The 14858-nt window shown below is 42.7% G+C and overlaps 2 protein-coding genes across 2 annotated transcripts in view; both read left to right on the top strand.

The window, feature by feature from the left end:
* LOC134806074 (AN1-type zinc finger protein 6) overlaps positions 1-14858 on the top strand; it is a 254528-nt gene that overhangs the window by 121999 nt on the left and 117671 nt on the right. The gene's annotated exons all lie outside the window — the stretch shown is intronic.
* Positions 4312-13245, top strand: LOC134806066 (carboxylesterase 4A). The gene is made up of 12 exons (XM_063779325.1): positions 4312-4639; positions 5909-6102; positions 6705-6769; positions 6893-7030; positions 7243-7524; positions 7623-7692; positions 8019-8168; positions 8884-9105; positions 11193-11333; positions 12036-12170; positions 12493-12676; positions 12855-13245. Exons 1-12 carry the CDS (start codon positions 4443-4445, stop codon positions 13195-13197), a joined length of 2121 nt encoding a protein of 706 aa, XP_063635395.1. The 5' UTR covers positions 4312-4442; the 3' UTR covers positions 13198-13245.

Raw genomic sequence — 14858 nt, 5'->3', positions numbered from 1 at the left:
AAAGTCACTCAACGAGCTATGGAGAGGGCTATGCTCGGAGTTTCTCTACGTGATCGAATCAGAAATGAGGAGATCCGTAGACGAACTAAAGTCACCGACATAGCCCACCGGATTAGCAAGCTGAAGTGGCAATGGGCAGGCCACATTGCACGCAGAGAAGATGGCCGATGGGGTCGAAATGTGCTCGAGTAGAGACCACGGACTAGCAAGCGCAGCGTAGGACGTCCACCCACAAGATGGACAGACGATCTTCTTAAGGTCGCCGGAAGACGCTGGATGCGGGTCGCTTCCAACCGGCACGTATGGAGGTCCAAGGGGGAGGCCTATGTTCAGCAGTGGACGTCTTATGGCTGAGATGATGATGATGATGATGATTTATGTGTAAGATTTGTTTTTGCTATGAGTCATACTTTTCAAATTATTCACGAAAAAATAAAAACAAGGAACCTTAGAATTTATTATAATTAACTTTCCCTCTTTATTATCTTTTTAAATATTGATCCCTGCTAAAAATGTACTGAATCTTTTTTATTGAAAATTTTGTGTAGATTATTAGTTCATTTTTTTTATATTGGCCACCGTTTACGAGTTATTTACGAAAAACTAAAAAAAGGGACCTTTAATATCACATATCTCACTTCCAGTCAAGAATTCGATCAAGCAACCGGCAAATTCGGATTCAGCGGGGTCTAATTAGGTTAAAAAACCCGGTTGCCAAAAAGTAATATGTTTTGCCAGAAGAAATCGATTTTTACAAAAATGTGACCAGTCTAAATTATTCAATTTGATTAATTTTATAGCCTTTTAAAATATGTTTACACAATTTATCAATCGTGACTGAATTCCGGATTGGTTAGATGGGTGTGTGCCTTTGCTGCCCAACTTGTTATAAAATGACAATATGACGGACGAATGTCTGAAATGTCACCGTATTTAAGAATTATTTTGCTTTTCTTCGTAAGTATGTTGAAAAACATTGTGTGTATAACATATTTGCATATTTATACTGTGATTACCCATTTTATGAAACGTCCGCTAAACTAGCACAGGTCCGACGCTGACAGTGGTCACGGGCGTACTGGCGTGAGGAATAGGCGCAAGGTATTGCCGCGTAGGGTGTAATTTAGTAGGCAAAATGTTGAATTCATCAAATGATGAATGAAAAAATTAACGTATCGATAAAAGGACAAGCAATAATGAAGATTTACTTAAAAGCTATCGACTGAAGTAAGTTTCATATACATTTTCGTCCTAGTACTTCTAACATAAGGAAATAAAGACAGTGTTAGGCATTTTTTCAACTTAAGATTCTATCGAGAAAATAATGAGCCGTCGTGTTTCTGACAAGCAATAACGTAGTTCAAGGACTGAAGTTATATATACTAGAAAATAATGCATGAAATCCTTGTAAAAGTCTGTAAATATGGTGGTGGTAATCAAAGAAACTTAATTGCTAAATTGGAAATCAAAATAACTAAAATGGGCCAGAATCACCAATTTTAAACTACTACGTTTAGTGCTCATCGATGTTAGTGTCGTAAGCGCCATCGACAATAAGGTCCCTTTTCATAGATAATACCACATATATAATAGATAGGTAACAGCTTCGTGTGTGGAGTTGTGGACTCTGCCAAATAGTACCTAGGCTAGGTACGTAAAAGATATCGGCAGATGCCGTATAGTATGTTACTCTTCGAAGGCCGCAAAAATATGTATAAAAACACGCTCATGGCTCTACAACTAATGGCTCCTCTACACGATGGGCCAACGCCAGCCACTCCAAGGGACGCATTTATGCGTTAGAGGGAGCAAGTGATATTGCTATCTCATTCTACCGCATGGCTGCGTCCCTTGGAGTGGCCGGCGTTGGCCCATCGTGTAGAGGAGCCATAAGATCGTGTCAGTATTTTTGCGGCCTTTGTTGTGTAACATATTATTTCAGGTGACTGTACAGCGAAAGTTGAAATTTCATAGCCGGTTTAGACTCTCGGCTCGCGGCTCGTCTCGCGGCGCGTCTCGTGGCTCGCCTCGAGTGGCCTTGAGCGCATGAGCCCGTCGAGCTGATTACACTCTCGCCGCGTGGCTCGGCTAGAGGCTCGTCTCATGGCTCGTAAGCTCGTCGAGCTAATATATTTTAAACACTAACGGCACGGCATAAGGTTTATAATCGAATGACAAGTCGAACGCGAGTGTGAACGCAAGCGCGCGTCCCGCGCGAGCCCCTTTGACTCGTGCCCAAAAAACCGCTCCTCCACGTGAGCCAGGCGAGCGCGAGCCGAGCCGCGAGACGAGTCACAAGCCTACCGTTCATAGCCGGTTTAGACTCTCGTCTCGTGGCTCGCCTCGAGTGGCCTTGAGCGCATGAGCCCGTCGAGCTAATGATTACACTCTCGCCTCGTGGCTCGGCTCGAGGCTCGTCTCATGGTTCGTAAGCTCGTCGAGCTAATATATTTTAAACACTAACGGCACGGCATAAGGTTTATAATCGAATGACAAGCCGAACGCGAGTGTGAACGCAAGCGCGCGTCCCGCGCGAGCCCCTTTGGCTCGTGCCCAAAAAACCGCTCCTCCACGCGAGCCGAGCCACGAGACGAACCGCGAGCCCACCGCTTACACTCGCGTCTCGTGGCGCGGCTCGCGGCTCGTCTCGTGGCTCGCGCGAGAGTCTAAACCGGCTATCACACTCGCGTCTCGTGGCGCGGCTCGCGGCTCGTCTCGTGGCTCGCGCGAGAGTCTAAACCGACTATCAAAACTTGCGGGACGTCCGAACGGGAGCCGGTTTTGAGGAAGACCAGTGTACACCCAGTGTATATTAGTTGATCGGGCTCAAGATATACTGGGTGGTTTATTCGCTACAAAAAATCCAAGCACGAAAAACCGGTCTTTGCTTTGTTGTTCAGCCGGGTGATAGGTATGATCATGGCATTGATTTGAAGATAATGAAATGAGATAACAAAGAAAATTCTAATCGTCTTATACCTAGGTACTTGCTGCGTTTTATCTCCTAAATTATAAATCTATGACCTATGTCCTAAACTATAACTACTAGAAGGTCAGGATAAATTTAGACCTAAGGCCAACCGCGCACTACGATTTTAAGGCGCGTTTACTATAAAACTATAAACACATATTAGAGCCTGCGCGCACTGGCGATTTAAATTTTTGCGACACGATTTTAGAATCGTAGGTAATAGATGTTTTTGTGTTGCATGTGCGCGCACCGACATATAAACACATACTTACGTTGCATTTCTGCGACAAAATTATCGCACGACAAAAAATCGTAGTGCGCGCTTGGCCTTACGTTGCATTTCTGCGGCAAAATTATCGCACGACAAAAAATCGTAGTGCGCGCTTTTTTTTATAGAGGGGGAATGCATACGTATACCACCAGGGGACGGGCCGGGGTGGTTATGTGGGAGTTGTGGGACTCCCATACCGGCTAATGGGACCCCTGGTTTACCTACTAAAACCCCTCTGTTGCCGCCTCACTGGTATACGGCTAGGTCCCAGTGAGCGCTTGGCATAACTCAACATTTATTTGAAGGCTCCTCTTCACGTTGGGCCAACGCCAACGTCAACGAGGGACGCATTTATGCGTTAGAGGGAGCAAGTGATATTGCTATCTCATTCTACCGCATGGCTGCGTCCCTCGTTGGCGTTGGCGTTGGCCCAACCTGAAGAGGAGCCCTGAAATGTGTATCATCATTACCAGCCAGTACTCTAACCAAGAGTACCAAGACTAGGCTGTGCTCGACAGCTTGAGCTGGATACAGGAGATTAGTACTCCCACTTAATATACAATCAGCAACCAGCTGCAAAAGTGCATAGCCACATTATGAACTAATTAAATATGAATGAATTTCATTCCTAATTAAATTGGGTTATGTAGGTAGGTAAGTATGAGGTAATAAGTAAGTGCAGAAATGACTCGCTTCAAAAAACCGACAAAATAGGGAGCGGTGGGCATGACGAGGAGCATGACGAGTAGCGTCTCTGCCTACTTCCCTCGCTACTTGCCATGCCACTCGTCGAGTACCTATCAGTGTGCCTAACCTATATAGACGCAGGGTTACCAAATTACTTTACTATAAAAGAATATCGTGTTGACCTCACGGTCTTCTTAAGCTCTTCATTAGGTTGGTGACATCCCTATGACTCATTTTTGCCAGCCCTAATAGAATCTTGCACAGCAACCAAATTATTAATCACACAAATTAAGCAATATATAACAACCCTTATGTTACAGCATAAAACACGGACACATCGCAGATAACTCGGTTCCTGTAATCACACCCGTTTCCGACACCCAACTCAGTCAGCCATGTATCTGTCGTAGTGTAAGCTTCGCTCTTACACCAACCAAATTAAACATTAACACCCGTTTCTGTAAATCCTGGTTTGGTAACTGTGATCTTTCCTGGCGTTGACGCCCGTCTACCATGTACTTTATATTGTGGTGTGCGCTAGGAACCCTGCTGAGCAGCCCCGTGGTTGTGGAAGCCGTAGTAGGAGGTGCCCCAGCGGCGCCACCAGAGCCCGATGCTGCGGTGGTATTCGTGCAGAAGAATGGACGAAGCGCGAGACTCGAAGGGATCAAGAATGATAAGCTTGGATATTACAGTTTCATGGGCATCAAGTAAGTTTTATTGATTCCATAATACGTGTTACACGAAGGTGGCATAGCAGCATTGGCCTAAAATGCTACAGGTTCATCATAATGTTCATAACCGTGATCATAACTACTTGTTATGTAACCGTGATCATAACTACATATTTTGTTGGTATTGGCATAGTCCATTTATCCCAGTATGCTTCCTAGACCGATGCTAGTACCAAAATATCTTAATCACTAGTCAGCAGAGCAGCAGTGTTAATTTTTAATACCTAGATTCTTCAGTGAATAAGTTGTGATTTATGACCCATTTCTTACCTTGTCACAGTGACAATCAATATGAAAGTCGCTAGAGACCTCAATACAAATATTGCACTTACATTTGACGCGTAGAGTATACTGATGGAGCCATCGCTAGCTGAGCAATTGAGACAGATAAATGAGATAATCTTGATATAAATAATATGAGATAAAAGTGTTGTTAATTATTTTTAGTCCAAAATAAATGTTCGTGATTGTGCATCATCCAATGTCAGACGAGACGAGCGGAAGCTGTGATAAGCAGTTCCTGTCAGAATCGCGCTGATATGACAGCTTAAGTTGATAAAACAACAAAATACATAAGTTTATAGACTTCTGTTTTTAATTTAATTACCTACACAGGCTTTGAAAAGGCTTTCACGAAACATTTTGCTAACTTAATAAGGTTTTCGGTATCTATTCAGCGTATTAAATTCTATGCAACTTGTGTCTAATCTTGGGCTCGAACGGTTTAATCAATGCAATATCAATTGCTCAAATAGTAGATTGTACAACAAGGGCATAAAGTGACCCATTTTCACCCGAGGCAATTTTTTGGTCTGAGCGAAGCGAAGACCAAAATAGTAGACGAGGGTAAAAATCATAGATGTAAGTAAATAAATAAAATGTCATTGGTAAAAATGGACATTTATGCCCTTGTTGTACACTCTGCTTTTCACTTCGATTGCGAGGAAAATATACAAAAAATCAAATATTTTAGGTTATTTTAACGTATTTATTCAAGACTAAAGAAAACTGTTCTTGGGCCGGTCGGAGGCGCGGGGCACGCCGATCGGGAGAGCGCCGGTCGGGGGCGCGCCGGCAGGGCTGGCAGTTTGTATGGCAGAATTTAGACTTTATTGCTAAGTCAATAAGGGTCGTAATAGATGATTTTACTTTATACTCTAGAGCATAAAATGCGATTTTATGTCGTCTACGCACGACATAAAGGTGCACTTTTTGAGCATGAGAAGTGAAAAATAAATTATTCAGATATGCCGAGCCGCCGGTGGGTCCGCGGCGGTTCCAGCGTCCGGTGCGTCGCATGCTGACAGGAGATGTGAACGCCACCCGCTACTGCCCGCCTTGTATCCAGCCCGACACTCTCAACCCTGGCCGAGTCATCGGCCAAGAGGATTGCTTGTGTCTCAATGTGTTCTGCCCGAAGATGCCAGGAGAGGAGGAAGGTTAGTTTGTTAACATGTCTATACAACTCCCGTTGCTGCCCACCTTGTATCTAGCCCGACACTAGCAACCCCGGCCGAGTCATTGGCCAAGAGGACTGCTTGTATTTAAATGTGTTCTCCTCGAAGATGCCGATGCCGGTAGAGGAGGAAGGCTAGTTAGTTAACATGTATAAACAACTCCCGCTACTTCCCACCTTATATCCATTCCGTTATTCCCGGACCTCGCAAATCTGGCCGTGTCATCGACTTATGCCTTAACGTATTCTATCTGAAGATACCAGCCATAAGCCCGAAAAACCATATAGGGGATAGATAGCTAGCTTCCTGTGTTCCTATGGATAGATAAGCTAGGGGCCCACAGATTACCAGTCCGCCGGACGATATCGGCCTGTCAGTCAAAAGCCAAATTTGACAGCTCCGAACAACTGACAGGCCGATATCGTCCGGCGGACTGGTAATCAGTGGCCCCCTTTAAAGATTATAAGGTTAAGTGGGGTAAGAAGAACATGGTTTATTTTGCTCGGAGCAAGACAAACAGTATGAGGATTCCATACAGTTTGTCTTCCTCCGGTGATTTATTCCATTTTGTAATTAATTCACAGGTAGTCCGGTTATCTTCTACATTCACGGAGGCAATTACCGAACAGGGTCAACTTCTGCTTATGGTGTAAGAATATTTCATTTCATTTATTGCAGCACCATATACTTATTCTACCTAATATCTAAATATTATTTTCCTCTTTTGCTGAACAGCTAGATATTATAGATAATAGTTTACTTACTTCTCCAGGGCCAGCATTTAGCTCAAAAGGACACTATCATCGTGTCAGCGCAGTACCGGCTGGGATCCCTTGGATATCTTAGTACGGGTGAGAGAGATGCCTCGGGCAACGCCGGGCTGTTCGACCTGCGATCAGCTATGGCATGGGTAAAAACAAGAACGACAAGTGTAAAAGTTTAAGTTGTGTACATCTTTGACATAAATTTGAATTGTAAGAAGTGTAATATTTAGACTTTGGACCCTTTTCTTTGGTTGTAGAATTATGATAATAAACTATAATTTAAGGATTTTTGATGTTCCAAAAAATATCTTAACCAGTTTTTTTTTAATTTATACCTTCTATTACACATTCCTTTTAGATCAACGACTACATAGAATTCTTCGGCGGCGACAAAAAGCGCGTAGTCGTAATGGGTCAAGGCTCCGGCGGCAGCGCCGCGTCCCTCATGGCCATGTCCTCCGAAGGCCGAGCGGCCACCGGCGTCATCGCCTTGTCTGGGACTCCGCTGTCCCCCGGCGCCGTGAGGAACGACCCGGCTAGCCATGCTAAAGCTTTAGCGAAGGGGACCAACTGTCCCGAGTCTCCGCCTGAGAGACTGGTTATATGTTTAAGGAGTATGCCGGCGGAGAAGATTGTTTTGGTGAGAACGTAAATTTTGTGATCTGGTGAAATTAACAGACATTGGATACTTACACTGAGGTATTAAACATTATACTCAACTCTAATTGGTGATTTCAGGCGGACTCTGAAATAAGTATGAGCATGGTCGACACGGAAAAATTCTTACAGGATATCTCTGGCCGTTCAGGTAGGTAAATCCAACTACAGATATTCATTGCTTAGCCATGGCTTATAGCCTTATCTACCTACTAATCGCTAGAGGGTTCTACCGCGAAAAACAAAAATCGAATTTTCTTTATCTGCCTCTCTATCGCTTGAATGTGCAAGAGCGATGAAAGGCAGACATTTCGATTTTCATTTTTCGCGGTAGGCCCAGGTGTCCGCTCTCACCAAGACACCAGCCCAAGAAACCCCAAATGTTGTTTCTCATTGAACTCTTTACATCTCTCAATCTCTTTGTGTCAGGTGAAGGTATCTGTATCTGGCATGATTAATGAGGGCATAATTTTTCAGGAGCGGGTGCGCGCGTAGAAGGCAAGGAAGACCTAAGGGGTCTACCGCCAATCGTCGAGGAGCAACCTGCCGATGCACTAAATAAGAAGACTGATCGGGTGCCCATGCTCACTGGCGTAGTCTCTGCTGAGACCGCACGTGCGGTTCAAGGTAAATACAACCATTTTCATTTCTCATGCTCTGAATGTGGGTCATACGTTTACCTATCTATGAAGTGAGTTGAAAGTGATACTTACGTTTCGACCCTAGAGCGTTTTACTTACCAAGTACGTTTTTAGGGTTCCGTACCCAAAGGGTAAAACGGGACCCTATTACTAAGACTTCGCTGTCCGTCCGTCCGTCCGTCCGTCTGTCACCAGGCTGTATCTCACGAACCGTGATAGCTAGACAGTTGAAATTTTCACAGATGATGTATTTCTGTTGCCGCTATAACAACAAATACTAAAAACAGAATAAAATAAAGATTTAAATGGGGCTCCCATACAACAAACGTGATTTTTGACCAAAGTTAAGCAACGTCGGGAGTGGTCAGTACTTGGATGGGTGACCGTTTTTTTTTTTGCTTTTTTTTTCGTTTTTTTTTTTTTTTGCATTATGGTACGGAACCCTTCGTGCGCGAGTCCGACTCGCACTTGCCCGGTTTTTTATTTTATTTTCTATTAGCAATGAACATTCAGTTCTAAATGGATTTGTTGTATGATTTCCATTTCCATTCCATCCATTTCCATAAGAATGTTTATACTAATACCATTTTAGCAACGGTATGGGTGGATAGCAAGTATAGCAACATTAGCAACTTATTAAACGCCTGCATAAATTCCATAACAACAAACGGTCAACTACTCAACTGTCACAATTATTCCAGGAAAATACGCAGGCTTCCTAACCAACAAGCTAAACGACCTCAACTTCATAAAGAACGAGTTGATCGGTGGTCTCCGTGGAGTCGTGTCCGATGTGCGAGGACTGATCCCTGATCTGACTAGCCAGTTGCCCGCGGGACTGCCGCAGCTTGACTACTACCATACGCTGTTCGACAGCACTTTCAACGTTGTCGATGGGTTGATACAGATTGCTGAGGCTACAGGTAATGTGTACAGACAGAGTAATCATGGCCAGCATCAGCTGGCTACCTAATCCTAACCTAATCACGGGAAGTTAGCCATTCGGTCAGCTATAGATTTTTTAAATATTTGTCTTGAATTTAAATTATCTAAGTACCTATAGCTGACCGAATGGCTAACATCCCGTGATTAGGTTAGGATTAGGTAGGTTGATGTTAAATAATAGTTAGGTAGGTTTTATTCAGTATCATACTTACTGGAGGAGGAATGCTATTTTATCCAAACCTAAAAGCAACATTTTATTGCACAATTCGCACTCAAGAACTTGTAGTCTTTTACCAATTGAATGAGTAAGTAGTTTTACGTTTCTTGAAACACAACTCGATAATAATAACGGACAACAGTTACACGAAAGTAATACTAATAATTCTACCTAAAATCAACCCTAACTTGTATTTGGCATACGAGGCGAGGGGCGAGCTCAAAAGGGCTTTGTGAAAGCCCTAAACTAGGGTGGATTATTTCGTTATCCCTGCCAGCCCCAGGTAGTAATTTTTTGTTCCCTTTTCATCTTTTCAACCAAGGGGCCCTTTGGAATTTAAACCATTTCAAATTATATCCTCGAGGACGAATAAATTGGGATCGAAATGCAAGAGATGTTTGATAGATAAGTATACCTACCTAATTATTATTCGGAAATTACCAATGTTTCCCGGGACATAAAATCTATATTTGTAACTGTAGGTAGGTACCCTATTTCTATAGGAACAAAACAGGTAGGTACGTTAGATAAATTGCGCAGACTCGAAGAGTATCTAGCTATTGCGCGAAAATACCTACTTAACTTACCTGCATTGTATTCAAGCGCAAAATTATTGATTATTCTCTTTTTTTCGCTAATAGGTACCTGCCAGTGCCTGTAAATTTGTGATTGGCCATTTTCTACAAAAGCCGTTTTAAGTATGATTAGTCGGTCCTATTCCTATTTGACCTTCGAGCAACACGGAAGGGAGGCGGCATTCGCACTATTTCCCCTCTGCCGAGGTACAAGATTAGCGCGTCAATCTAATCTAGCGCGGGTAATAAAACTAGTTGCACTTGGATTTTTCACTAGACCGAGTCCAGACGCGCGCGTGAACACTGCTGCACAAAAATGCCTGTTTGCTCGGTTTTTTGTTATAAAAAGAGGTCGGGGGACATCAAATTTACAAAAGAAAGTGTTACATTTCACATGTAATATTTTTTTTTACATATCATACGTTTAATTACATTCAAACACAATTATTATATTTTAGTCTCATGTAATTGTTGGATTTATCGATTTTGCTCGCTCAGTACAAATTGCGGATCGGTCGAGCGACAAATCCGACTTCTCATCTCTCAGAATACAATAACATACTTCAACGAAAATGTGTTAGTGTGCGTGTTGTGACACTTGTCACTCGTCCGTACACAAAAAGAGATCGAGGTTTGCAAGATTTGTCTTTGACGTGTGTCATTTTCTATGTATTTGTGTCGTCATTACAGATTGGATTTTGTATGTAAGTGTGTGAGAAGTGCGACTGTGTGCACCTTTCCCCCCGCGAAAAATGGCAGAAAGATTTGTACGGTGAGATACCGCTTGGGCCCCTCCCTTCCGATGTGTCGGAAGCCGGTGTTGCTCGAAGTATTTGACCGTCTATACCGTGTTACTGTCTGCTAAGTTTCTACATCGTTATCATATCAACTTATCACTACTATTTTGATATTTAGCATTTTATATAAGCAGGCACGACAGAGCAAACTCTGCAAACTGTAGGTACGATAATTTTGAAGCGCATATAACGTATACGTATAGCTGGTCAAGCAGATCTAGTCAGTAGAAAAAGGCGGCAAATTTGAAAAATGTAGGCGCGAAGGGATATCGTCCCATAGAAAATTTTAATTTTGCGCCTTTTTTTACTGACAAGATCTGCTTGACCAGCTATATCTATCACTGGTCAAGTCAAGATGCTATTATGTTTTACACTACTGTCAATATACCTCTAAAGAGTACAACAAGACAAGATCCGAGAATATTCCTTGTTGTTAGATTGTACCTATATGTATATGGTTTGGTTTGTTTATACAGGCGACGCGCTGTTCAACTTCCCCGCATACCAGAGCGTAAAGCAATGGAGCGAAGGCGGCGGGAAAGCCTACCTCTACAGCTTCGAGCACGTGGGCAACCTCAGCAAGGGCTCGCACTTCTTGCCCGGCGTGGCGCTCGCGGGTAACACTGTCTAGTACTGTTCCCAGAGTGGTATCATTTGAGCCAAGGCGGGCACCTAACTCTGCAGCTTCGAGCACGTGGGCAACCTCAGCAAGTGCTCGCACTTCTTGCCCGGCGTGGCGCTCGCGGGTAACACTGTCTAGTACTGTTCCCAGAGTGGTATCATTTGAGCCAAGGCGAGCACCTAACTCTGCAGCTTCGAGCACGTGGGCAACCTCAGCAAGGGCTCGCACTTCTTGCCCGGCGTGGTGCTCGCGGGTAACACTGTCTAGTACTGTTCCCAGAGCGGGAGCAATGGAGCCAAGGCGAGCTCTACACTACAGCTTCGAGCATGTAGGCAACCTCATCATGGGCTCGCACTTCCTGCCCGGCGTGGTGCTCGCGGGTAACTATCTAGCCGCTAACACCTACTGCTGCAGTCAGAGCGGGCTTTCCCGCTGAAGCTGGTAGGCTGGCAGGCCTCTGCCTGCCTGCCTCTGCAGCTTCGAGCACGCACTATCTGGCACGCAGTGTTTGAACAGCAACGAGCGGATCTAGGGCATGAAGCAATGGAAATGCAACAGAGATGATCCATCTTTTTTAAATCGCTTGCTAGCACAGGATTAATTACTGTGTGGGCGGATACTAATGTCGTCTTAATAGTGATGTTTCAAGATATTCTAGCTTGACATTAAATAAACGGAACCATCTAATTAATTACAGAGGATAACCCTAACACTAGAAACAAAAGGGAGACAACATCGAAAATGAAGTCAGGACCTTCCCATGGAGACGAGCTAGCTTACATATTCGAGCCTCTGGACGAGAACGGCAAATCTATCGCCGGAGAAGTGTCAGGTACACAGACAGATATTCAATTTATTTTTCTAACGTCCGGCACATATTTAAGAGTAGAAGTTAGATCAAGAAAAGTCTGCAGCGATTCTGATAATTTCATAGAAGTTTGACGTTTAAAATAACACTTGCACTGGGCTATCAAAATCGCTGCAGACTTTTGTTGGTCTATATCTACCAACTTTTATTTTAATTAAAATGTAACAAATAAAATACTTACCTTATTTACCTACAGTACCTACTTAAATTCTATCGTGTCTTTAAGATTCATCAAGTCGATGATTAAAATCTTTCGTTGTTGGTTCAATTTCCATTCCATTTCCAGCCTCGGACGCGCGCGCTCGGGAGAACTTCGTCAACATCATCTCTAAGTTCGCGCACCAGCTGACCCCAGTCGAGGCCAAAAACGACTCTAGGAGACCCGGGCTGGCCGGCTTCCTGCCCTTCTCGAAGGGCAACGAGCAGTACTTGAAAATCAACGAGGATGTCACCGTGGATAAGGACTTCAGGTTGGTAAAATACCTAGTAACATAAGTATTAAAGGAAATAATAAGTACCTAGTGATCAAAATTGTTAACATAGGTACTTATTCATTTCTGACGTCAACCAAGTTGCAGCCGTTAAATACCATTTTTTGGAAAAATATTTTTTCGTTTTGATTTTATCTAAACTCCTTCCTTCCTTTAGATACTGCCAAATTGGCCTCTGGGGCAACATGGCTGATCGTCTCACAGGCGCGCTCTGCAAGAACCTCATCGGCAACCTGGTTAACCTGCACTCGATCGTGACTCCAGACATCAAACTCCCCATCCAGGTGCCTACCAACGTGCCTAACCCGTTGGGAGGTTTAGTCAACAATGGGGGCAACCCGTTGGGAGGTTTGACCAACACTGGGGGCAATGCGTTGGGAGGCCTAGGGGGGTTAGTGGGAGGGAACAAGGGACAAAGTCAGCGGCAAACGGCTCAGAAACCGAAGGCTACCACGCAGAAACCTTCCATGAACTTCCCTAATCTGCCTTTTAGATTTTGAAAATATGTGAATAAAAATAAAATAATGAAATAAACTTTGGTATTAAAATTTGCTTTTTAACCGACTTCTAAAAAAGGAGGAACACCGACTTCCCGAGTTCCCGACTTCAAACATATCAATATCAGTTGCTATGCTAGCGCATATAAAAGAGACACCTGTTTAATTCGTAATTTGCTTTTAGCGTTTTTTTTATTTGTTAAGTAAGTACCTGTTTGTTTATTTTTGTTCTCATTTTATTTCAAACATTACATAACAATACAGTCGCAAGTTGCAACCAATGTGTCATGAAATATATATAAATTAGGTAATAGCTTTTTAAACCAGGGACCGTTACCGGTAAACTTATAACTAAAAATCAAAATATCTCATACCCATAGCATTCACAATATTTATTTGATATTATAGAATAGTATTTAGGTAAGCCTGCTGTGGGTTAGCGAAAACCGATGTCCAGGATAGAGCGAAGTGCAAGCAGATATACCTACCGGTATTCGGTCCTTTCCTGTTCCTGCTTAAGGCCAAGCGCGCACCACGATATTAATTTTTGCGACACGATTTTAGAATCGCGCTGTAATATATCGCAGAAAATTCACTGCGCGCACTGCAATGAAAAAGTCGACGATTTGTTCATTCTCAACACGAGTGTGAAGTTAGCAGCCTAAAGTTATCTGCCTATGATAACCCGACCTAATAAAGAAGTCGAGTTTTATAAATTATACAAAACAGTAAAATATACGGTTTCAAGGTCAGGGACAAACCTAAAAAGCAAATAATGACTTTTCTGATGTCCTGGCTAAATGTATGAGACAAAATAGGAAAAATATTGCAACAATTACATAGGCAGCTAACTTCACAAAAGGCAGCCTTACAAATACGATCAAATTTCCACATGAAGCTGTCTAGATTACACTTTGTGTTTGGTACCAATAGAACCGCCTTGTTACCAGTTATAAACGAGGTAAGTTTCATAAACTTTGAAAGAAAATGACTAGCCCAAACTGACTGAAAATACATATCTGCCTAAGTAAAAATGTCAATTTTCTGCAATTTCCACATAAAGCTGTCTAGATTACACTTTCTGTTTGATACCAATAGAATCGCCTTGTGACCAGTTATAAACGAGGTAAGTTTCATAAACTTTGAAAGAAAATGACTAGCCCAAACTGACTGAAAATACATATCTGCCTAAGTAAAAATTACAATTTTCCGTAATTTCCACATAAAGCTGTCTAGATTACACTTTGTGTTTAGTACCATTAGAACCGCCTTGTTACCAGTTGTAAACAAGGTAAAAATGATCAAGATTAAAAGAACATGACTACCCCAAACTGACTGAAAATACATATCTGCCTAAGTAAAAATGTAAATTTTGAGGAATTTTCACATGAAGCTGTCTAAATTACACTTTGTGTTTGATACCAATAGAATCGCCTTGTTACCAGTTATAAACGAGGTAAGTTTCATAAACATTGAAAGAAAATGACTAGCCCAAACTGACTGAAAATACATATCTGCCTAAGTAAAAATTAAAATTTTCCGTAATTTCCACATAAAGCTGTCTAGATTACACTTTGTGTTTAGTACCATTAGAACCGCCTTGTTACCAGTTGTAAACAAGGTAAAAATGATCAAGATTAAAAGAACATGACTACCCCAAACTG

Source organism: Cydia splendana, chromosome 2, assembly GCF_910591565.1.
Source record: "Cydia splendana chromosome 2, ilCydSple1.2, whole genome shotgun sequence".
NCBI classification, from domain to species: domain Eukaryota; kingdom Metazoa; phylum Arthropoda; class Insecta; order Lepidoptera; family Tortricidae; genus Cydia; species Cydia splendana.
This window is presented reverse-complemented; position numbering and strand designations above follow the sequence as displayed.

Excerpts from the sequence above, each read along its gene's own strand:
- LOC134806066 (XM_063779325.1), top strand. The coding sequence starts at position 4,443 with ATGTACTTTATATTGTGGTGTGCGCTAGGAACCCTGCTGAGCAGCCCC. Across the intron at positions 6,770-6,892 it reads GGTCAACTTCTGCTTATGGT|GGCCAGCATTTAGCTCAAAA; the intron begins GTAAGAATATTT and ends TTACTTCTCCAG. Across the intron at positions 8,169-8,883 it reads GACCGCACGTGCGGTTCAAG|GAAAATACGCAGGCTTCCTA; the intron begins GTAAATACAACC and ends CAATTATTCCAG.